The sequence below is a fragment of the Tachysurus fulvidraco genome, chromosome 22 (genome assembly GCF_022655615.1).
Source record: "Tachysurus fulvidraco isolate hzauxx_2018 chromosome 22, HZAU_PFXX_2.0, whole genome shotgun sequence".
Taxonomy (NCBI): domain Eukaryota; kingdom Metazoa; phylum Chordata; class Actinopteri; order Siluriformes; family Bagridae; genus Tachysurus; species Tachysurus fulvidraco.
In genome coordinates this window covers 14,573,651-14,598,953 of record NC_062539.1, presented here as the reverse complement: position 1 = coordinate 14,598,953, position 25,303 = coordinate 14,573,651, and the positions used below count along the sequence as shown (strand labels likewise).

General features: G+C 38.5%; 1 protein-coding gene across 2 annotated transcripts in view; it reads left to right on the top strand.

The window, feature by feature from the left end:
* Positions 1-5,000: 5,000 nt before the first annotated feature.
* Positions 5,001-25,303, top strand: part of vipr1a (vasoactive intestinal peptide receptor 1a) — a 30,571-nt gene continuing 10,268 nt past the window's right edge. Inside the window, exons 1-6 of one of the 2 annotated variants that reach the window (XM_027142823.2) lie at positions 5,001-5,241; positions 8,754-8,841; positions 10,292-10,396; positions 21,304-21,404; positions 22,025-22,134; positions 22,571-22,700. In XM_027142823.2, coding sequence (XP_026998624.1) covers positions 5,188-5,241; positions 8,754-8,841; positions 10,292-10,396; positions 21,304-21,404; positions 22,025-22,134; positions 22,571-22,700 — 588 coding nt within the window. In that variant the 5' untranslated portion in view covers positions 5,001-5,187. The remainder of the gene's footprint in view (positions 5,242-8,753; positions 8,842-10,291; positions 10,397-21,303; positions 21,405-22,024; positions 22,135-22,570; positions 22,701-25,303) is intronic. The other variant, XM_027142824.2, reaches the window with a different exon arrangement.

The window sequence follows — 25,303 nt, the reverse complement described above, 5'->3', positions numbered from 1 at the left end:
TATCATCAACTTTATCTTTGTTTCTTTTGAGTTTTGCAATTAAAATGATCTATCTATCTATCTATCTATCTATCTATCTATCTATCTATCTATCTATCTATCTATCTATCTATCTATCTATCTATCTATCTATCTAATCTATCTATCTATCCATCCATCCATCCACCCATCCATTATAATCAAACACTGGTACCCTGTTTATATAAATTCCTGGAGAAACTGAATAGAGAAGCCACGTGTGAGTTAACATTGTAAACAGGACACTGTTTGACCCTGTGGTCAGATTTGGAAAATGCCCTGACTCAACTGGAACAGAATCCAGCATGTAGATTGCCAGCCATTTCCTTGTAGGTCCAGGTGTTGATTAACCCTGGAAACACAAAATATTAACCTTGTCTGGAGCCGTAACTAGAACTGGAGGCATCTCAAGGGCTGAAACACTCTCCTCTGATGGTGTTGTCTCTAAGGCTGGGACAGTTTTCTCTGATAGAATGCTCTCAACATTTGGGACACTGTACACAGCTGGATGTTGCTCAACAAATGCTAATGGAGCAGTTTCTATAGAGAAGGTGTGATGGCCCAAAACTAAGAGAAGTCTGTGTGCAGACAGTCATCATCAACATTGTATTTGAGGTTCTTGATGTAGAGATTCAGACCCTGGAGCAGAGAAAGCAGAGTCAGCATCCTTCGTGTGTGTGTTCTGTTCTTACTTTTGAGTCCTTGTCCAGCTTCACTTTGTCTACTGATGGCTTAGTCGTGTCAGGGAAGTCTTGTGCACCTGGAACTTCTGCTGAAGCTATAACTACAGCTGGAAGTGTCTCGAGGGCTGGAACACTCTCCTCTGATGGTGTGGTTTCGTAGGCTGCGACATCCACTGCTGGATGTTGTGCCACAGATGCTACAAGAGCATTGTCTACAGATGTGTGTGTATGTTTGTGTTTACTGGCTTAGTTTTCTTTCTGAGCTTAGTCTGTCTCTTTACATTAGCCTGTCCTTGTCCTTCTTACACACCTCAGCCTCACACTGTTCATGAGTCATAAAGTGGTCAATGGTGTTGTAACACAATAGAGACACTGCTCTTAGATTCTTGCCAGCAAAATTACACCGTGACATTGATTGAAAGACCCTCACAGACCCAAGCACAACCTCTGTTTCCACAATATAAGAAGTTAAATAAAATTCAAATACAGTTAGTTAAAGAAAAAGTTTAAAAAAAAGAATAAGACCTAACATTTAAACCCTAGCTGGTAAAAACATACAAAAATCCACTCAGCTGACGAAAGGAAAATAAGTGATCATTCATTTTAATAAAAAATACAGTATATCAACTCAGAATGACTCAGAATTATTGGCACCCTTTCTAAAAATTAGTAGAAAAGACTATGAAAAAATATATAGGCTTTTATTTATTCTCAGACAATAAATAACTTTTATAAAAAATATCTGTCTACCTTTTAAAGGCCCAGAACTTTACCACATCTATGAAATAAAGTAGTAAAATACTAGATAAAGGACACATGTAGGCTTATGTGAGCTATAAAGTGGGTTCAAACAAAATCCTGCTAAAATCGCTGATATCGCTGTACAACATAGCTAGCTAAGTTCTGAAGAGATTTCTCTATTTTCTAAGTAAACATTCATTAATTATTTAAATCCAGCTCAGTACATGCTTGGAAGATTTCTGATTAACTTTACTGAGCTGATATACGTGGCCAGCTGATAGCATGTAATGATAAGCTTAAGTACAAGATACCTCTTTCAGGGCTATGTTTTTGTTATACAGTATAAAAGCAAAATTAAATTATTGTGGGTATTTTTTGTAAATCATGGTATGAATATAGAAAAACAATTTAATTTTTTTTTTCGGAAAAACTTTGAAAAAAGTTGTATTACACTTAAATTTTTTTTTACAGATTGTGAAGCTTTTTTTATCTGGTAAAATGTAGATATAGCATCTTAACAGCATGGATTTTACTTTGTACTTGTATTAGAGTTTTACTAACAATAACAAGACATTTGTATTAAATATGATCCAAGAATGTTTTTGCACTACCAGGAAAATAGCTTTTGTTTTTCTTTTTTATTAGTATTAGTCCATGTTGAAGGCCAATGATACTGTGATTATTTTGGAGGGTGTCATAGCCATGGATGGACTTGTGAATGTTCCTCATGCCATGTGTTTAGTTTTGTGTTTGTGGTGGCAGGAACAAGACTGTATTACTGTAGGTCTATTACTGTGCGTTTTAATCAATCACCTGTCAACCTGGATAAAAAACCAAAACTGCAGTAAAAAAACAACAACTTTTATTTATTTATTTGTTTGTTTGTTTGTTTGTTTGTTTGTTTGTTTATTTCAGCAAGATCTTTATATGTTCCTGATGGAAAACAAGAGGTCTGTTGTTGCATTGTCTTTGCAGAATTGTTGTAATTCAGCCACATTGGAGGGTTGGAGCATGAACCGTCTTTTTACATTTACATATACATTTACATTTACAGCATTTGGCAGATGCCCTTATCCAGAGCGACGTACATAAGTGCTTAAATCTCTAACATTGAATACATTAATGCTGGTTCACTAGGTTACATACTTAAGATACCATGAGTTTAAAACATTTGTTCAAAGTTACAATGAAAAAGTGTCAAAGGTTTTTTTTTTCTTTTTTTTTTTAAATGCAAAAGATAAGGAAAGAAGTGCTAGTTGAAGTGTTTCCTGAATTAGTAGGTCTTCAACCGCCGCTTGAATATAGCCAGTGACTCAGCTGTCCGGACCTTTAGGGGAAGTTCATTCCACCACCTTGGTGCCAGAACAGAGAAGAGTCTTGTAGTATACTTGCCTCTTACTCTGAGAGATGGTGGAACCAGTCGAGCAGTGCTGGTAGATCGGAGGGTGCGGGGTGCAGTGCGAGGAATGATGAGGGCTTTGAGGTAAGAGGGAGCTGGTCCATTTTTGGCTTTGTAGGCCAGCATCAGTGTTTTGAATCGGATGCGTGCAGCTACCAGAAGCCAGTGGAGGGATCGCAGCAGCGGGGTGGTATGCGAGAACTTTGGCAGGTTGAAAACAAGCCGGGCAGCTGCATTTTGGATCATTTGCAGAGGACGGATTGCGTTCATAGGTAGACCTGCCAGCAGTGCATTGCAGTAATCCAGTCTAGAAATGACAAGAGACTGAACAAGTACCTGAGCAGTCTGTGTGGACAAAAATGGCCGAATCCTTCTAATGTTGTAGAGAAGAAAAGGAAAAGGACAGTTGATTGTCCATGGTTACCCCAAGGTTGCGAGCTGTGGCTGAAGGGGAGATCAGATCGTTGTGCAAGGATATAGCAAGATCATGACCTGGGGATGAATCACCTGGGATTAACAGCAGTTCAGTTTTGCTAGGATTAAGCTTTAACTGATGAGCAGTCATCCATGATGAAATTTCTGCCAGACATGCTGAGATCCGGTCAGAAGCTGTGGCATCTGAGGGTGGGAAAGAGAAGATAAGTTGTGTATCATCAGCATAGCAGTGGTAAGAGAACCCATGTGATGAAATAACTTCCCCAAGAGAGTGAGTATACAGGGAGAAAAGAAGAGGACCAAGTACTGAGCCCTGTGGGACGCCAGTGGAGAGTCTGCGTGGAGCAGATGTCACTCCCCTCCATGTTACCTGATATGAGCGTCCTTCCAGGTAGGAGGCAAACCATTCCCAAGCTGATCCGCAAATCCCAAGACTCTTGAGGGTGGATAAGAGAGTCTTGTGGTTGAAAGTATCAAACGCTGCTGAAAGGTCAAGGAGGATAAGGACAGATGACAGTTTGGTTGATCTAGCAGTATGTAGCTTCTCAGAGACATCCAAAAGGGCTGTCTCTGTGGAGTGAGCTGCTTTAAAGCCAGACTGGTTGGGATCTTGGAGGTTGTTCTGTGAGAGATAGACAGACAGTTGATTATAGACAATGCGTTTAAGAATTTTTGAAAGAAACGAGAGAACTGATACCGGTCTGTAGTTACTGATGTCTGATGGATCCAGAGCAGGTTTCTTTAGGATGGGAATAACCCTTGCTCTCTTGAAAGTAGTTGGTACCTGACCAGATGCTATGGATCTATTGACGATAGTGGAAATGAAGGCCAAGAGGTCATGTGAGATGGTCTAGAGCATAGTGGTAGGGAGTGGATCCAATGGGCAGGTGGTAGGATTGCAGGACTGGATGAGTTGTTTTTAAGGTTATGCCACAGAATCTCAATAGGATTCAGGTCAGGACTTTGACTGGGCCACTCCAAAGTCTTCGTTTTGCTTTTCTTTAGCCATTCAGAGGTGGACATGCTGGTGTGTTTTGGATCATTGTCTTGCTGCAGAACTAAAGTTTGCTACATCTTAGATGAGTCGTTGCCGCGCTCTTGGGGTGAATTTGGTCGGACGGCCAATCCTGAGAAGGTTCACCACTGTTCCATGTTTCTTGGAGTGTTTGTGGATAATGGCTCTCACTGTGGTTCGCTGGCTCTCACTGTGGTTTCACTTATATTGTAAGAGAATTATTTATTTGCACTACACATTTTGATTTGTTTTGGACAACTGTGTGAACACAAAGCCACAGAAAGTGTGCTATGTTGTTAATATTTGTCAGGGATGTCACGGTTCTGCTGTTTTCTGTAGTGTTCCCATCATCCTGAAAGAAACTAGTTAGTTTAGCTTACTTAAAAAATGTAACGCAATCAGTTTACTAATATTTACTAGTAAAGTGAACACTAATAAGAAGTTATGATATAGTTACACAGAGATGTGAGTCGGTTCATCAGTATATGTGTATCAAGTTAGTCTGAAATTCTGCTGATTTCTCTCTCTCTCTCTCTCTCTCTTTCTCTGTCTCTCTCCCTTTATTTCTCTCTCTCTCTCTCTCTCTCTCAGTCTCTCTCTCTCTCTCTCTCTCTCTCTCTCTCTCTCTCTCTCTCTCTCTCTATCTATCTATCTATCTATCTATCTATCTAATCTAATATCGAGGTCTGATTGGCTGTTGCCTGAACACATGACCGAACGTTGTCGTCGTTGTGAAACGGAGGCGTTTAAATAGCTCGCGCTCTCCCGCAGCGGCACCGAGTGTGAAGGCTGTGCGCTTGCGGACGATTCGGTTTGTTTATACCGTGGGCCTCCGGTGCGGGACTGAAGTTTATATTTTAACACAGAAAGCGGAAAAACTCAATCTGAACGAGACAATGGAGGTGTTGAGGAGAATGCTCGTGCTGAGTTTAACCTGCTCACTCGGACCGGTGAGTTTCACAAACACACAATAGTTTCAGTGTTAAACATCTCCTGCACACACACAGGGGTTTATGTGCACTGAATAAAGTGTGTAAAATGTGAGCAAATCTAATAACAACAACAAGAAGAAGAGTTTGAGATGAAATTTTAACTTTTGCAAATGTCTTGTGATCTTATAATAAAGTGATCATTTAAATATTATTATTATTATTATTATTATTATTATTATTATTATTATAGAACTGTATATCATTTGTTCATCTAAAGAAAATAAGATGATCAGGATAATGATGAAACCATATCCCAGGAACACTCTATCACACACACACACACACACACACACACACACACACACACACACACACACACACACACACACACACACGCAATACACTCAGTGAGCTAGAAGAAAAAAAAAACTTCCTACACAGAGATGTAAAGACCACGTTAAACCCCAAGCTCTCAGGATGGAACCCTGGAGCTGTGAGGATGCACCATGGAAAATGTCATACACTTAAACACAGCATTACAATCTAAATACTTGACCTCAGAACTTATTGCACGCCACCGTAAGAAACATAAGAAACACCTTGAATCTGTAGAAAGACTAAAGTTCAGGTTTTCTCCACGCACAGTCCGTTTTAATCGTTAATGTTCATCAATCAGTTTATGCTAAGATCACAGCTGAGATTATTTTTTTTTAATTGATCTGTTTTTCAGCCTAATTTCATTAATTTCACACTACGGATCTAATGACCAGTGATCTAAAGACTTTAAATGAACTCTGACAGTGTTGTGTTCACTACAGTGTTCGTCTGCATCCAGCTGGTTTTACTTAAACACTCTAAGTGCTTCTTCAAACCGGTGAATTTATCTATATTCTGTCTACCGGATAAATGTTTTGTGCAGAAACAAGAAAGTTTTTAGTTTGTAAGTCTTTTAAACATTTCTGGGTACAAATGAACACAGTAGGCATTTAATTCCTATTCATTTTGCTCTAGATGGGGGATAATATGTGTCTTCATCTTGTCCTGAATAGGTAGATAAAGAGTTCTCAAACCTTTTGCATCGGTGGAACAGTTATAATTTAATGATTTTATGAGATTTAATTTGTGAACGTTAAGCAATCTTACTCAAATCTAAGGGTGAGTCAAATGAAAACCTTAATTTTCTTAACCCTTGCTTAGTTTCTTGCAAGTAGGTATCAGGAATATATTCAATTCTAATTTATAAAGCACTTTTAAGTTTTATTTGACTTAGAAATAAAAAAAAATAATAATTTATTTACAAATCCGTAGTGTGATTAGAGCAGCGTTTTCAAATCTTTTGCACATAAGGTACCCTTTCATTGCATATAAAAAATCCATAAACAAACAGACAAATAAATAAATAAATACATGAATAAATAATTGGTTAATTAATAAAGTAAAAAAAACAAACAGTCAGACAATTCATGGACGCTCAAGTACAGATTTTTATTATTTAGATTTTTAATTTGGCCTTAGTTACATTTGATTCACTTCAAGGTTTCAATTCAAATAATTTAATCCAATGTGTATTCTAGTACTGTGATAAAATAAAATAAAATAAATGAATAAACAGTTAGGAAGCCCTGGCTATGCTTTTAGGAACACACATTATGAGAGCTTTTTATTCCTGAATTTTCTGCTCAGAGAACGCAAACCAGTTACACGCTCTTAAAATATTTCTTGTAGTACTTTTTTTTTAGATTGAGCATTTCTCAGTTTGATATAAATTACGCTATTTGTTTTATTTACTGTAGCACTTTGCTTTACCTTCTGATTGTCAATGGCATTTTATAAGTATTGTGTTACTGTGTTACTGTGGAGGGATTTCCAGTCACATCCACGATACATGGTGAGCGTCTGATCTTTAGGGGAATGCTTCATTCGGAATAGCGATGCCTTAGTTTTCTTTGCGAGAAAAAACACCATGGCAACCACTTTCATTATTGACTGATTACGTGCAAAGTCGGCAACGACGTCCTTGATTTAAAAAAAATAAAAGCTGTGTTGTGTTCCTTGCCTTGTATGAATGGCACCTTTAATCGATGCTACGTAAATTGGGCCAGCTGTCCACATCTGTAAACGTTGCAGCCAATATTTGACCAGGTCTATTAGAACCAAAATATTCCCTTAACAAAGGCGTTGACACATGGAGAGAAGCTGTATGCATGTACTGTATGTAACTGAGACTAGATGAAGTAAGCCTGTAAGCCAGTGAGTCATCGTTTGTCTTGTGGGCTCTATGTAGTCCAGCTGTGTAGCTCCTATCAAAGGTTTGGACTCGGAGGAGTAGACACATGATTCTCCTTTGAGGCTAACAATAGTAGGAAAAACGATTTATGTCAATATGGAGAGCCTCCAAGTATCCCTGATAAATCTCATCAACCTTGGGTGTGTCGTGAAGAAATCCACCGATATGAGGAGAGAAACTTTAATCAGATTAAACACGATATGTGCGGTCACGTGGTTTCCTGAGCCCTGTGTTGCTACACTTGAAATTGCATTTATCATCCTGAACTAAAAAATGAGGGTTTCATAATATTACCAGCTGTTTTAGTTGTGAGGTGCTTACTGGCAGTGGGAAGTGTGAAAACCTCAGCTGGATGGTGGAGGTGATTAGACGATTCTGCAGCAACGTACAGTACCATAAAAAAATGTACGCCAGTGCGTTTCCTATACAGTACAATCACATTACAAATGATGTCCTCACATTCTCACTCTTCTGCTCTTAGTATCTTCAAACACGAATGCAACGTCCACTTTTAATTATCAGCATTAACAGTATATGTAGAGAGCGAGAGAGAGATTTGTTAGTCCTTCAAGGTGAAGGTCGTTTTCTTTTACCATTTTCAGCAGCATCCCTAATGAATCTAATGTTTACTTGTGTAACGTTCGCTGACTTGAACGATCGATAGATTTTAGTTCACATTAACAAACCTAAATGAAACAGTGGCTCAAAGCAAGAGCACAGAGGGAGTCGACAGAGTGTTGGATGGAGATGCTGGGAATTTTAGAAGTGGTAGCTAATGCAGGAGAATTATTTCACTTTTACTGAGGAGAAACGTGTATTTTTGAGAGATAAGTCAAGACAGTGTTAAAATGCAAACCTCCTACACTCCTAGGCAGAGATCGGCAGGTCTGGTATATGATATAGTTGGAATAGATGTCAGTGGATATCATATAAGTGTAAATTCATACAGGGGCAATAATATCGTTATATCTAGTCCCGGGAGTAATTATTGTGAACGAGGTGGGTTATTTACTCTATTATACTTTTTTCCATAACAAATTGTACAATGGGGGGGAGAAAGTAAAGAGGAAGCAGCGGCGGTGCTAGAACTTTCTAGAAGCGCCCCTAGTCCTGCAGGGAATTAATGCTGTACGTCACCACAAATGATGTCATCAGTAACCTTTTCTGTGAATGTCAATGAAAGTGCGAATCTCTGAAATGCGTGCAAAATACCGCAACCATCGTTCCTTATCTGTTTGACCAGATGTTATCAGTGGAGATGTGCGACATCATTATAGACCTGGAGATGGAGAGAGATGAGTGCTTGGCCAAGCTGCAAAATGTCACATCAGGTTGGTTATCTCTTTCACATTATAATAGTGTTCGTGTTTGGGAATATTTATTAGTCGATTGCATGGGGTTATTTGTAATACACAATATTTAATATAGTTAAATATATATTCGATTATTCTGTGTGCATGAAAGGAATTCTTATTCTTATGCATTTTTCTGGGTTTTCTCTGGGTTCTTCGGTTTCCTCTTCCTGTCTTCCTCCTCCTCCTCCTTTACGTAACTGCTATAACATAAGCAGTAACAGGCCCTAACTTGACATCCCACAACAGGAAATGTAACCATAAATGGAAAAAAAAGTGCATGTTATTCTTTTAAGAACTGAATGTTGTACTTATACAATAACAAGAAAGGAACTGGAATTTTAAATAACCGTTTCAAACAGCATACTTTTTGGAAATGAATCAACGTTGCCATGGTAACAGTATCTCCATACTTTAGTATTTGTTGTTATCGTGACATAAATAAGAGAATGTCATGGAACTTTTTAGTTCACGTTCGCAGTGTGCAAACAGTCCATCGCTCTCTTCTTTCCTGAATAGATATTCTGCCCAATATCTACACTGAGACTGTCCAGAAGGATCAGTCCTAATTCAGTTCCTCCCCAGTTCCTTAAATATCTCTCATCCTTTGACACAACCCCAGATATTACTGCATCACATACCGCTCTTTTACCCAGGCTTGTTGTTTGTAAATGCGAAGTAGACGTGAGGATCGGAAGCAGCAGTGAGTTATATGCACATCTGGGTTTGTTGACTATTTAATAGAAGATGTCCTGTCGGTCTCTTGGCTGCAGCTAATCAGAGTGAAGTGGAGTTCATTCTCCTGGCCAGACGTAACTAATCTACTGATTACATTTTTAATAGCTGAAGCAATGACAAGTGGAGGCAGTCTAAAGTTTAGCGTTTATTAAGTGGAACGCTACTTTAATCTAAAAAAGCCCAGAATTCCCCCAGGGCAACGTGCAAGAAATCGTTCTGGCGTCCCTTCAGGTACAGGGTATGTGAGTAAGCTTTGATATAATTGCTTTGGGTTTGGCATGAGCTCCATATACTGTTTTTAAACGTGTAGAGTAAGTAAGGAAGAGAACAAAGTGGGATGTCGTGTTATAGGAACACAACATAAAGTTGCTTATTTTCCAATAAATACATACTCTGAGGTGTTTTATTCCACTTATGCTACATTTAACTCAAAAGTCCATTCTTTTTAGCACGTAGCTAAAGAATGTAGTGAGTACAGGGATAAACTGACACGGCATGTAACTGAAGACAACGCTGTCGCCCAGTCACCCACACTGTCATTAATAAACTCATCCTTGCATTTAAGCTTCTCTTCATTCATTATTCCGTATATAAGTCATTCATTATTCCGTATATAAGTTATGTTACACTACCATTTTTTATTTTATTTATTTAAAAAAAAATTCTTTCTTTTTTTACTTTATTTACTCAGGCTGCAGCGGCAAGTGGGATTTTGCGTGTTGGCCGTCAGCGTCTGTTGGACAACTGGTCACCATCCCCTGCCCCAAGTACTTTACTCATGTCAGTGACCGGGAAGGTAACATCATTACTGTAATAGTTTAAAAAAAAAAATACTGATTCAGACTTTAAAAAAAAGAATTGAAGAATCAAAATTGCTTGTGTAAATATTTTGGAAGCTGTAGTAGAGAATTGAGCAAAAGCACATTAGTAAGGTTGTAGTAATAAAAAAAAAAAGGAAAAAAGGTCAAGGAGAGATGAGCAGACAGTCTGAAAGAATTGAAAGTGAATCAAATCGAATTCGAAAACATCCTTATAAACATTTCGGAAATCTCAGGACATAATCTGTGATTTTGGATGTACCTTTGATTTCCTTAAATGAATAGGTTCATTTTAGTCTATAATTTGGGTCCTAGTATTTTGACCTTGAAAAAAGAACGTAGGGTTGTAGAACGTTCTTTTTCATTTTATCTTCAGAAATGATACAATTTTCTGCTATATATCAACCTTGGGGTGAATTTGTTAAGTTAAGAGACCTGTTAAGTTAAGCTCGTAGTTTCATAACCTGTACCGGACGATTCGTGGAAATAAAAACAGATCATGAGACGTCTAAAGTGCTGCCGATTTTAGACCAACGTTTAATGATTTAAGAAATCACACATAACACCAAAACTTTGTTGAATCAGCTATCCATCTCTCCAAAATTATTAAGGTGCTGATTTTTATCTAGAAATCGCTTTACATGTCATTGTTCTTACTCGGCTTTAAACAAAATAAGGAAGCTGTAGGGTTTATAATAAACGTGTATGTTCGATCAGATTCTGTTCAGTATTCACATGGAAGCACTGTACTCTGGTGCAGTCGTATCACTCCCAAGAAAGCATCGTAACGTGGTACGGGTTAATAAATCGTATATACAAGTCTGACCTCGGACCTCCCACTGGAAAGGTCGTTTTTCCAAAGGGGTAAGATTTATGACACGACGCAGTTGCAGCTGCTTACTTTAAGTTCACCTCAAGTTCTTCTGCTTTTGGAAGTAAAATGTCAGGATTTCCTTCGCAGGAATTTGCACAGATGCTCAGTTGTTTATCTGTAGAGATTAACCCAAACGCAAGCCAACGACAAGATATTTCGAGGAGCTTAAACTGTTTCAGATTTTCAGCAGATATAAACCGAGCCGCGTCGCATGAAGTCATCACAACACATACAGTGCTCTATCATTCACATGTGTGGAAAAGCAGTGCAGCTAACATACAAAGTCTTTACATATGTGTCTTCAATGGAGAAGAATGCTTTGTATCTTCTTTCAACAGTTCAGGTAGTTTCTACAAAAGGAAATCATGCATAATCAAGATTTTTTGTCTAGAACAATCAGAAAAAACTACAAACTCCAGAGGTACTGGTGTCTGTGTATATACAATTGTAATTCAAATTGTATCTCACACACACACACACACACACACACACACACACACACACACACACACACACACACACACACACACACACACACACACACAGTATGATGATGCAATGGAAAATTTTATGTTTTGAATATGCATGAGTAACACTGTAGATTTGCATGTACAATGGGGCACAGCCTTGGCAAGATGTTACTATGGAAACATGCTCCTGTGTAAGCTGTTAATATGGATACACATCCCTGTGTAAGTTGTTACTATGGAAACATGACCCTGTGTAACTACTTAGTATGGAAACACGTCCTTGTGCAAGATGTTACTATGAATACACGCTCCTGTGTAAGTTGTTAATATGGATACACATCCCTGTGTGAGTTATTACTATGGAAACACATCCCTGTGTAACTTCTTTTTATGGTAACACATCTCTGAGTAAGTTGTTACTATGGAAACACGTCCCTGTGTAAGTTGTTACTATGGAAACATGACCCTGTGTGAGTTATTACTATGGAAATATTTTTCTGTGTAACTTCTTTTTATGGTAACACATCTCTGAGTAAGTTGTTACTATGAAAACACTTTCCTGGGTAATTTGTTACTATGGAAACACGTCCCATGTAAGTTGTTATTATGATAATAATAACGCATTCGAATGAGCGCATTAGTATATAAATCTGTGATTTCTTTTCATTACTAGCATGACACTTTTGTACACATTGTCCCTGTCCGATTCTAGCTTTAACCGTTCTCTACAAACCCAGTCCAGAGACAGTTAATGCCTAGCAGGTCACGGCTCCTTCTCGATGAAAGGGACAAGCTTTGCCTGTAAATCGGGCCTCAGAGAGAGTTCTTTTCAAAGCTTATTCCAAACAGGGTTTGAGGGATTTAGGTGCTTCAAGGCGAAAGTGGCAAGGATTTATGGCCATAATGTTGAAAGCCTCTGGAGATCGGCGATACTGGGCAGATGTGTTGGGGAGAAGTTTGTTGCAGACGTGGGAGCAGGATGAGCTGACAATACAACCAGCCCCCCTTCAGGGTAACTATAGAAAGAGCAGATGAAGAATCGATGGAATGTCATGCTGCAGTCTACAGAGGATGAAGCCGTATATATTATTGAGCGATTGACGCTCTTTGTGTCGTCAACAAAAAGGAACAAAGGGAATCTGTGCAGGAAAATTTATAACAAACAGACTGAGAGATTAATATTTGGCTTTACTTTGCTTTTGACCTTTCACGAATGTCTTTCTGAAAATCCAGCCTCACAGTCAGAGCATAAAACATTAAACATCACAATAGTTTTTTTGACATGGAAGCTTTTATGAATTTACAACATCTGCTGATAAGAAGCTCAGGTAAGAGCCTAAAGCGTACATGGAAATATTCCTGTTTGGCTTCATGTTGAATAGTGAGGTGCTCTCTAACCAGCTCCATTATTCTGTTCTCTAACCAGCTCCATTATTCTGTTCTCTAACCAGCTCCATTATTCTGTTCTCTAACCAGCTCCATTATTCTGTTCTCTAACCAGCTCCATTATTCTGTTCTCTAACCAGCTCCATTATTCCGTTCTCTAACCAGTTCCATTATTCCGTTCTCTAACCAGCTCCATTATTCCGTTCTCTAACCAGCTCCATTATTCCGTTCTCTAACCAGCTCCATTATTCCGTTCTATAACCAGCTCCATTATTCCGTTCTCTAACCAGCTCCATTATTCCGTTCTCTAACCAGCTCCATTATTCCGTTCTCTAACCAGCTCCATTATTCCGTTCTCTAACCAGCTTCATTATTCTGTTCTCTAACCAGCTCCATTATTCTGTTCTCTAACCAGTTCCATTATTTCTTTCTCTAACCAGCTCCATTATTCCGTTCTCTAACCAGCTCCATTATTCCGTTCTCTAACCAGCTCCATTATTCCGTTCTCTAACCAGCTCCATTATTCCGTTCTCTAACCAGCTCCATTATTCCGTTCTCTAACCAGCTCCATTATTCCGTTCTCTAACCAGCTCCATTATTCCGTTCTCTAACCAGCTCCATAATTCCGTTCTCTAACCAGCTCCATTATTCCATTCTCTAACCAGCTCCATTATTCCGTTCTCTAACCAGCTCCATTATTTCTTTCTCTAACCAGCTCCATTATTCCGTTCTATAACCAGCTCCATTATTTCTTTCTCTAACCAGCTCTATTATTCCCTTCTCTAACCAGCTCCATTATTCCGTTCTATAACCAGCTCCATCATATGTTTTAAATTTTCTAGTTACATTAAAATTATTGCGAGTCTGCAAAATGGGTAAAACAATCACCCAAGACAAGAAAGCACAAAACTCAAAAAATAAAAAAAATTAAATATCTGAGTAAATTTAATAAATTGATCTCTTGTATGCTGAAGCTGGCAGATAGCACTTTCCTAGTATTAGTTAGCTAGCTAATGGGTGAGAATTGAAAAAAAAACAACCTAATTGAAAATCAGATGATAAAACAGCTAGTGAAATGTATAGCTACATGTAGGTATAAGTTTAGCACTATCTAATAAAGAAAAAGTCTTTGAAAGAGTCAATCTGAACCGTTTTAGCGATCAATGCTAGTTAAGCGGCTTAGCTGTTCTTGCTAACTCTCTGCTTTTGTTGAGTAAGTAAAATAGAAAGTCCAGATCAAATAAAATTAAACGTAATCTGATTAATCTGAACTTTGATGAATGAATAAATGAAAACATTTAATCAGTGTTATGTTGTCATTTCAACTGAAACATTAATCAGTGTTTTAAATGTCATTGTTTTTAACCACCATAATTAGCATTGTGACTATTCAGAATACGTCAGACTATCTACTGTACTTGCTTTATTGAAAATGATGTGAAATACATGGCAAATGTTTACTCACTTCACTAATTTTTGCAGTGTTTTTTTTTTTTTACATCAGCATGTATTGTACATGTTGTGGTTCGGCTGACATTATCTAGCAAGCTACTTTGGTTTGTTAGCAAACTAGTTTAGGTTTTTAGCAAAAACCTAAGTCTGTTGTGCATTTTTTTGTTTCTCTGATCAGTTTTATTTGAGTTGAGTCTGCAAATGCTAAATTACCAACCGCAGTGTTTATTTAATACCTTTTCTAATAAATTAATTATTTAGTGCCCAACACCTTTGATGTCGAATCGCCTTTAACGGTGTTCAGTCATCTCAAGCTGAAGGCAAATAAAGTCAGAAGAGAGCAGTAAAACAAAGTGAACTGGAAAATAAGTGTTACGAAATCTTTAGCCACTTGAATCCAGGAACATGTCATAAATTCATGGAGGCCGAGCCCTCACGTGTACTGACACATCTGAACTTTTTCCCAGAAGCTTTACAGTAGACGGCCGTTTATTTTATGAACAAAGTGCTTTCTACGGTCATAACTTAGCTTTGGGAAAACACCGGGTTTCTCACACTACTGCCACGCCGGCAGCGTTAGCATGAAGCAACCGTCAGAGTAGATCTGTAAAGATGGCTGTTTAGGGGATTAATAACTATTTTTATTTTGACAAGCTACTTCTACCTGTCATTTGCATAAACATGTATATTTATTTCATATTACATTTTATTCCTTATATCTATTTCATCCTTATATCTATTTGTAAGATTAGGTTTCCTTCTCGTCCATGGAAGCATGGGAATTTGTGTCTTCGGCCATTGTAATTAACCACCTGTATTAGCGATTTGATGGATTTACTCATCAGGAATTACTCTTATAAATTTCAGATGCTACATAAACCCTCTAAAGGGCAAATATAAAGGCCTGAAATATAAAGGTTCTTTTTTAAAAATGTTTCTTTCGTTACACAGTGAAAAAAGTCCACTTAGTCATTTGTCCACTACAAGGGACCATTCAGGTAGCATAAGAAGTGTTTCTTTAGTTCTTTATAGCACCAGCAAACATGATTTTAGAACAATTAAACAGTTACATAAATAAGCTCTTAGTTTTGTGCTGATGTATGATGTAAATAAGAATCATACTCCAAAGCACAGAGCCATGAATGTAGGAAACAGGTGAGGGTCAAAATCAGGAAATGACAAAAAATTTATAAAAATAGTCTGAGGCTCAGACATAGAACATAACAGAATGGCTAGCTGGTTGATTGATGACACAAATAATCACACTGTACAGCTGTGGTCAGTAGAAAAGCATATCAGGACACAAGATATGACACATTTGGACATATCATGGTCTAGCTTTCCAGTCCTGTCCTGAGAATCTGAAGCGACACTTGGCGTGGGATCAGCTTAACTAGACGGTTTAAGAAAAGTTAGTCTTGTTGAGCAGATTTCTGTTCTTGGTGACATAAAAGTTACACTATGTAGTCCAGCTCACTGCACGTCAGGGTTTACTATGAACTGTGAACAGATCGAGTTCTCATGTGTGCTTCCAGATCTCTGTTCTTCCCGTAGATTCCCATTCTGTCATCATTTTCAGGCAACTCCTAAACACTCAGATCTTCCAAGAAACACTTTCAGGACTCTTGAGTGCTTGAGTGTGTATGAAGTGATTGATGACTCTGCTTACGATATGATCTTGGAATTCTATTAGCGTCCTTGCACTTTTGAGCTTGTAGGACCTTCAAGCATGTGCACAATTCTGTGTTTATCTAAGGCTCTAGCTACAACAACACAACACGCCCAACTTCTTATTCCTGCTTCTCAGACTGATGAAATCCTTTCTCTGGCCAGGCCTTAATTCAGAACTCCTGTAAACAGCATGAACCATGAGAGCGACAGATTCTCCGTGTAGCTCATCTGTCTGGTTCCACATGTTGTAAATTCAGGTCATGTGCAGTTGGATTTTAGTTTTCATTACTGTAAGTCTGGGCTATATGATCATATAATATTGATAGTGTGGACTAGTTAATTTTAGTTTCTTTGTTTTTCCTAAATCTTCTATAAGTATTAAACAAATCTCTGAATCCAGAGTGTCCCTTAGAAAATGACATCAACATATATAATACTGATATCATGTGGTGGCTTAGTGGTTAGCACGTTCGCCTCACACCTCCAGAGTTGGGGGTTCGATTCCCACCTCCGCCTTGTGTGTGTGGAGTTTGCATGTTCTCCCCGTGCCTCGGGGGTTTCCTCCGGGTTTCCTCCCCGGTCCAAAGACATGCATGGTAGGTTGATTGGCATCTCTGGAAAATTATCCGGAGTGTGTGTGTGCCCTGTGATGGGTTGGCACTCCTTCCAGGGTGTATCCTGCCTTGATGCCCGTGGCACAGGCTCCCCGTGACCCGAGGTAGTTCAGATAAGCGGTAGAAAATGAATGAATATCATGTGATTTTTTTTTTTTTTTTTGCCCATATCACTATACTCCATCCATTGAGGTAAGACACTCTTATGAAACAAATTCGAAACTATCTCTTCATGAGCCGAATACTTTTGGAGCCTGTAACATTTCTCTCGCTATTTAAACGCGAGTTGAAATTCCAGACAACACGATACCATCATCAATTACACCCCCGTTCCTCTGGGAGAACGATTCAGCTGCTCAACTGACGAATTCCAGCGATATCTCCAGCATCAGACTTTTCCAAGCACTTATAGCACATTTCCTACAGAGCTATTGACCAGCTTCCTTATTCATTAGGAAAATTAGCTGTCTTGAACAGATGACCATGAATCATTTATTCAATGGGTTTAATATTCATGCAGCTTTAGTTGATAGGTGATGATTTGCTTTAAATATGGACAACCTTAATACACTGAGCAGCTATGAGTGCATCTCCAAAACAGCAGGTCTTTTAGGGTGTTTTTGGGATGCAGTGGTTAGAAGCTACCAGAAGTGGTCCATAGTAGGACAGTATCATGGGCTCCAGTGGAGGAGACTCCAAGAGAAAAGAAGGAGGCGGTGTGTTGCTCTGAAAAACGGTCCTGATGGAAAACTTCGGATTCTGGCGTTCATGTGGATGTTACTTTGACACGTACCACCTACATAAACATTCCTACAAACCAAGTACACTCCTCCATGGGCAACAGTATACCTGAATGGCAGTGTCCTCTTTCAGCAGGATAATGATAATGTACCCTGACACACTGCAAAGCTTGTTCAGAACGGTTTGAGGAACATAACAAGTCTACAAGGTGTTGACTCGGCCTACAAATTTCCCAGATCCCAATCCGATCAAGCCTCTTTGTGGCAGTGCTTACGTCTTGGTGCCAGATAACATCACACCTTCAGGGGTCTTGTGGAGTCTGTGACTCAACAAGTTGTTTTAGTTGCACAAGGAGGACCGATACATTAAACAGGTGGTTATAATGTAACCATAATGTAATATAACAATAATGTTAAACAGGTGGTTATAAAGTTTTGGTGGCTGATTGGTTTATTGCCCTGGGATGGGTTGGCACTCCGTCCAGGTTGTATCCTGCCTTGATGCCAGATGACGCCTGAGATAGGCACAGGCTCCTCGTGGCCCGAGAATAGTTCGGAAAATAGGTAGAAAATGAATGAATGAATGAATGATGGGTTTATATTTCATTTCGCAGTCCCATTATGTGGTATTATGATTATTATTGAAGCCTCTGTAATTATTATATATAAGGAATAAAAACACAGGTTATGCTGTTATAGGAAAACAATCCAGAGAAACAGACTTCCGCCAGAAGTCAGAAAAAGGCCTTAGACTAGAGGTCTTCTCGGGTCTAAAGTAATGTACCCGTCCCGAGACAAACCCGAAAAAATTAGACCCGAGTCCGACCCGAGTCCGAGTCAATTTTTTTCTAACCCGACTGGACCCGAATGTTGCATAACTCTACACTAAAGTAACCGCTACAGAGTGGATTCAAAATTGATTGACAGGTCTGTTTCAACGAAAATAAGCTTATCACCAGCCACACGTCGCCAGCCACATGTCGCAAGCGGTCTTGGCAAACAGAGGAGAGGTTGGAAAAGGACTCGAGTCGATGCACACACGACGTACATTAGTCCGGGTCTTCTCGGGTCCGTACGGTAAAAACACATTTATTTTAAATTACCTGAGACCCGATGCCGCTATTATTATACCCGACCCTTGTCCGAGACACACGTGAAACTTTTAGACCCGAACCCGCTCGGGTCTCGGGTCGGACCTCGGGTTTTCGGATCTAAGTGGACCCGTGAAGACCTCTACCTTAAACATCCCTGTCATGGATAGTGTCCGACACTGGGGACTTCTTATAACTAGTACAAGGAGGTGTGATGTGTATTTTCCTTCCAGCTTTAGTTTTTAGTGTTATACATACACACACACACACACACACACATACACACACACACACACACACACACACACATATACATACACAATACACAGGGTGTGTTGTTTAATAAATAATTGTAAATGTTTCCAAATTGTTGTAGTGTAAGCGGAATAAATGCTTTGTGCAACATAGGAAAAATATGTGAATATGTGAAATCAACATTCGATAAACCACATTACACCCTGACAATAAACAGCATGTTTTTATGTCAAGTGTCTCAAATAAAAGTGTCTGTAACTGTTTTTACAGAGTAGAACAAGCAACCTTCTGATTAGAGCTGCTGTAATAGAAAAGGAAATATAGAAAATGGCACTGCAGTTATTTGCATGCTGGATAACTTCCAGATGTGGAATAGCAGAATGTCAAAATTTGAATAAATACAAATCATCACAAGGGTTTCAAGCTCATGAGTTCTGTTTTGTTTTTATATGGTTCGTGTTTTCTGTTTTTGTTTCCTTCTTGCTTAGTAAGTAATGATCAATGATTAATCATTCTCACCTGATGCTCATTATCCCTGATTACACCGATTTTTTTTGTTCCACACTAATAATAATGTAGCTGCTTTTTAAGCCAGATTTGGTAGAAGGTTGATGCTGATAGGATTAGCATGAATTCTCTGAAGTCGATGTTAGATATCTAAGAATTATGGGGTCAAAACACAGCTCAACAGAGATAATCTTCATGAAGAAGTGGTTAAAACCAGAATGGAAAACTGTATATATATATATATATATATATATATATATATATATATATATATATATATATATATATATATATATATATATAGCACTGATGAGCATCAGGTGAGAATGATTAATCATTGATCATTACTTACTAAGCAAGAAGGAAACAAAAACAGAAAACACGAACCATATAAAAACAAAACAGAACTCATGAGCTTGAAACCCTTGTGATGATTTGTATTTATTCAAATTTTGACATTCTGCTATTCCACATCTGGAAGTTATCCAGCATGCAAATAACTGCAGTGCCATTTTCTATATTTCCTTTTCTATTACAGCAGCTCTAATCAGAAGGTTGCTTGTTCTACTCTGTAAAAACAGTTACAGACACTTTTATTTGAGACACTTGACATAAAAACATGCTGTTTATTGTCAGGGTGTAATGTGGTTTATCGAATGTTGATTTCACATATTCACATATTTTTCCTATGTTGCACAAAGCATTTATTCCGCTTACACTACAACAATTTGGAAACATTTACAATTATTTATTAAACAACACACCCTGTGTATTGTGTATGTATATATATATATATATATAATAACTGTATATAAAGCAATATGCAAATAAAAATTGTATTTAGTAATAGCAAAACCGCCTTGTCAGGAAATTTTGTTCTAATTAAAAGATTGTAACCTGTTCAAGAAATATTTCCAGTGCAACATATCAAGTTATCATGTCATCATATCACCCAGGCTTCCAAATAATTTGTGCGAGTACTACTAGGAAAATAGGAAATGAGATAATAACATAGTAGTAGGTATGTATTAAAAGGAAATATGAAAAACAACTAGACTAAATACCAGGTAGAGATGTTAGATTCGTAGCGTTGGCATCTCATGACATTTACCTAAAGCTCTACGCCTTGATTCTTGTCTTCCTCTTGAGTAAATAGAGCTCGAATTAGAGGAGAATTTTCTAGAAAATGAGACGATGTTTTATTCATCTTATTTAATTTATGTCTTTGATTGCGGTGAATAATATTGCACTTCACATGGAAAGGAACAAATTAACTCAACCTTAATTAGAAAACTTTCACTGAACCGGAAAAATTACATTTCATCTTGCCGGTTTTTCGAGGTGACTTTTTAGGTCGTCGCAAATCCAATTAAGCCTTCGGAAAAAAGGTCTCAAGATAAATTGCATTAGTCATGAAGTTATAAAGTTAGTGCTCCGGTCAAAAGTGAGAAAAATCAGGCAGAAGTGTCCAGAAGTCACTCTCAGCTCCTGGGTCTCTCTGTCACTTTAGTGCAGGTGGAAATGAAACTTTTTTCTGGTCTTTCTTTACCTATAGGAGAACATCTTACTCTGGAGATGAAGAATTTTCTCATCTTCTTATAGTCTGCAGTACATCAGACCTCGGTCTAAAGAGCGAAAGAAAGAGCGAAAGTTATCATTAGCCACCAAAAATGAAACCTCAGGGAAACTCGAGAAGGATTGCAAAGGATTTTTGTAATTTATCTACAGGCTGTTTTCGGCTTCTATCCTGCAGACTGCGGTTCCTTCTGCTGCTAGAGATATTAAATTAATTCTTGTTCTTTGCTAATTCATATCTTTTTTGTAGGTAATATATCAAGGTTATGCACAGAGGAGGGATGGATGAGTATCGACCTTACCGTGAGCGCTCAGAACTGCGGCTACAGCCTCAACGTCACCGAGGTGGAGGTTATCAAGAATTCATTTAATATGGATAAATAATTATCTGTCAAGGTCAAGATTTTAATTACTTTCATAGTGGCCTGAAAAATCCTCGCTATACTGTACGCACGCCTAAAACTCAATCACAATATTCTGTATTAATGCAGCAGGATTTTAACCAATAATCCTATTAATCATAAGCAATATTTCATTTCATTGTGGCGGTTAAAAGACTACATTGTGTGGCAGAATATTATTTGTGACCATTATTAATATGAAATATTTATCGTACACTGTTTTTTTTTCGCCAACCAAAAAAAACAAAAAACAAAGACAGCTCATGTTTTGAATTACACAAATTACACCACGGATGTCAAAACACAAATCTTTTCATATCCAGTGCCTTGCAAAAGTACTTAACCCCATTAAAAGTCATAACATTCTTCTGGATCAGAAAGGATTTCCTTCCATTAACACAGATTAATTCTAATATTCCAGATTAAGTAAAGTCAAAAATTGGGTGCATCAGTATTCCACCCCTTCATACTAGTATTTGGAGGTCTGATGTGTAGTTTACTACTAGCTTTAGTTTTTGGTATTTGTAAATGAAACCTGTATCTGGTTATACGAGAGTGTTGTCTGTGCAGGATTTCTTCCACGGTGAATTCCTGAGATCGGTAATGATCGGATACACCATCGGCCACTCCGTGTCACTGGCATCCCTCGTCATCGCCATCTTTATTTTGTGCTTTTTCAGGTAAGTCAGCGATGTTGTGCCGGTTCAAACCGGTTACAGCCTGCAGTCTCTTGTTTCACTGAATTGCGCATCTTTATTGTCCATAAAATCGTAGACAATACAATTAGCGGGAACAATGTTATCACTTACAAAATGAGCAGCACAGCTTCCCTTTCCCATCACACAGAAGTGTATCTGCTAACACACCTCCGTTTGCTGGCCACATCTTAGGTAGCTTCCTTTTTTGGGCCTTTTAAAGCATCATACAGTCAATTAAACAGGAAAACAGCCTCACGCATACTGCCTCCCTGAACGAAAACAACACCTAACAGATGGCCAACTGTCGCTAATAGCTAGACCCGTACGTGTCACAGAAATGAAAGCAAGTTGTTTATATATGACAGATATACAGTATAGCGATGAGATAACTGATGATTTTATGGTGTTTCATGTCCAGGAAACTCCATTGTACGAGGAACTACATCCACATTCACCTCTTCCTGTCATTCATCCTGAAGGCCATTGCGGTGATAATGAAGGACGTGGCGCTCTATAAGATTGATTCGGAAGACTGCATTCCTAGTTCTGTAAGCGGTTTCACTACGTTGTTCTTACATAAAATTAAAAAACACAAATAATGTTTTCAGTATCGAAATCCCAATTATTTCACATGACTATTTATTACTGTTCTGTTCTGTACTGTTTATAACTAAATTTGTAATATCAAGTGTAAACAAATCTAAACTGTAAATGACCCCGGATGTTGGACCTCTGCCTTTGATTTTAAAAGAAACATCTGACTTTCAGCTTCACCTTCGTGCTCCTTCGGGAGCTGGGAGAGATAGTGACTTACGCTTCATCTCAGCATTTACAGTCAGTACTTGATCGGTTTATTGTGTTTCATATCAAGACTGCTGATCTGCTAGGGCTCTAATGGAGAGCCTGTCATGGGTTACTGGTGATAGCATGAGGCTAAATCACTGCTTAGTGCTGTTAAACCTTCTGTGAGGAATTCAGATGCTACTTGCTACCTCAGAAAGCTAAACAGCACTAATAACAACCCCCCTCTCATTCTCTCTCTCTCTCTCTCTCTCTCTCTCTCTCTCTCTCTCTCTCTCTCTCTCTCTCTCTCTCTCTCTCTCTCTTGCTTTTTCTCTTACAGCTAGTCAAGCTTATGGCTAACGAAAGACTTAAAAGTTTATAGCATGTTTATACACTTCTTTTGTTCATCAGTGTTATTTTCACAAAAAAATAGCAAATATTCATATTCAAAAATTAACTTCAGAAAGGAAATCTTTTATTGTCCGTATTAATTATGACAGAATACGTCCTAAATGATGCAGGTTATCCTGTTGTTCAGCTCATTCTTTGTTCCTGTTTGTAGATTTCATTACATTACACTGTGTCCTAATATCACTTCTAGGAGTCTGAGTGATTTGACTGAAGAGCTGGATGTTGCCTGAGGAATATTTTTTTTCGTGATTACTTTCTCGAGTTATTTATTCCTTACATATATATTACCCCTAGATCCTTTTTTTAAAAGATTTTTCTTAGTCCTGAGTCAAGCCAGCGGCTTTACACCTTGCTAATGTGTTGAAATTTTTCTACCGCGAGACAGTTTTATATCATTTGAGACCGGTGGTGAAGCCTTAAGGGTTCGCACTCGCACCTTTCACAGTCCCATTTCTCATCTGGGATCAATGATAGGAGGCTTTTAGAGCTTTTAGAGCTGGTGTTCTCTCAGGAGCCCTTTTCCAAATTCGACAAAAAGATGACACCTAATGAAAAGAAATCTGCCTGCGGGTGACAAACTCCAGCTGCAGAGATCCACAGCACAGCATGAGGGGATTTTTCTCCACTGAGTGACTTTTAATACCTCTTTTTATACATGCCGTTACAGTGCTGTTCTTTTTTAACTTCTCGATAAACAAACTTTTGTGGCTTTACTTTAAGAAGTTTGAATCCTTTCCCATCACTCATATATTGTTTCTGATCAAATGTGTGTGGAAATATTATTAAAAAAGGGATAAATCTTAGGAGAAAGTAGTAGTGGGATTGGTGCTTGTTTTTAGTGTACGTAGCTAGCAAAAGGTAGCTTGCTTTGCTAATCTGAAAATGGAGTGAAGCCTAGCATGTCCAAACAAGTAAACAAACATCCAATACTCAAAAAAACAAAAAACATTTTATTTGTGGGCTTTAGATACCGTATAGGCACTGGAAAATACTCACCCATAAGTGCTTATTTTAGTGTACATAACTAGAAGGGAGGGGGGTACGGTGGCTTAGTGGTTAGCACATTTGCCTCACACCTCCAGGGATGGGGGTTCGATTCCCGCCTTCGCCTTGTGTGTGTGGCGTTTGCATGTTCTCCCCGTGCCTCGGGGTTTCCTCCGGGTACTCCGGTTTCCTCCCCCGGTCCAAAGACATGCATGGTAGGTTGATTGGCATCTCTGTAAAATTGTCCATAGTGTGTGTGTGTGTGTGTGTGTGAGTGAATGAGAGTGTGTGTGTGTGCCCTGCGATGGGTTGGCCCTCCATCCAGAGTGTATCCTGCCTAGATGCCTGATGACGCCTGAGACGCCTGAGGCACAGGCTCCCTGTGACCGAGGTAGTTCGGATAAGCGGTAGAAAATGAATGAATGAATGAATGAATGAATGAAGTAGAAAAGGTAGCTTGCTTTGCTAATCTGAGAACATAGTGAAGCCTAGCATGTCCAAGCAAACCAAAAGTAAACAAACAACCAATTATCAAATTTTTTTAATTTATTAGTGGGCTTTAAATACAGTCTAAACACTGGACAATACTCACCCATAAGTGTCAGCAGTAGCATGTGCAACATGCTAAGACTACAGACTCAAACAACTTGCTGTGACAAATTATCTACAGATTCCTTCATGTAGAAAGTTTGGGATTAACTGGAAATTATTATATGAATATGAATGCACAAAAAATTTCAGTCCCATGTCTGAGGTGAGCAGTGACATCTGTCGAGCACGAGAAAACTTTACCATAGTGTTGAATTAGATCCTGGGGATTTTTTGCTGCGTTCAATGTGAGGCATGATGCTTGTCAGATCTTTCAGAACATTTGGAGAGGTTGCTAATGGTCTGCTTAAACAGGGTGTGTAACGAGCCCATGTTTGCTTTTGGCTTGTTTACGCTGTGACCGTAACGTTATTCCGGATGATCC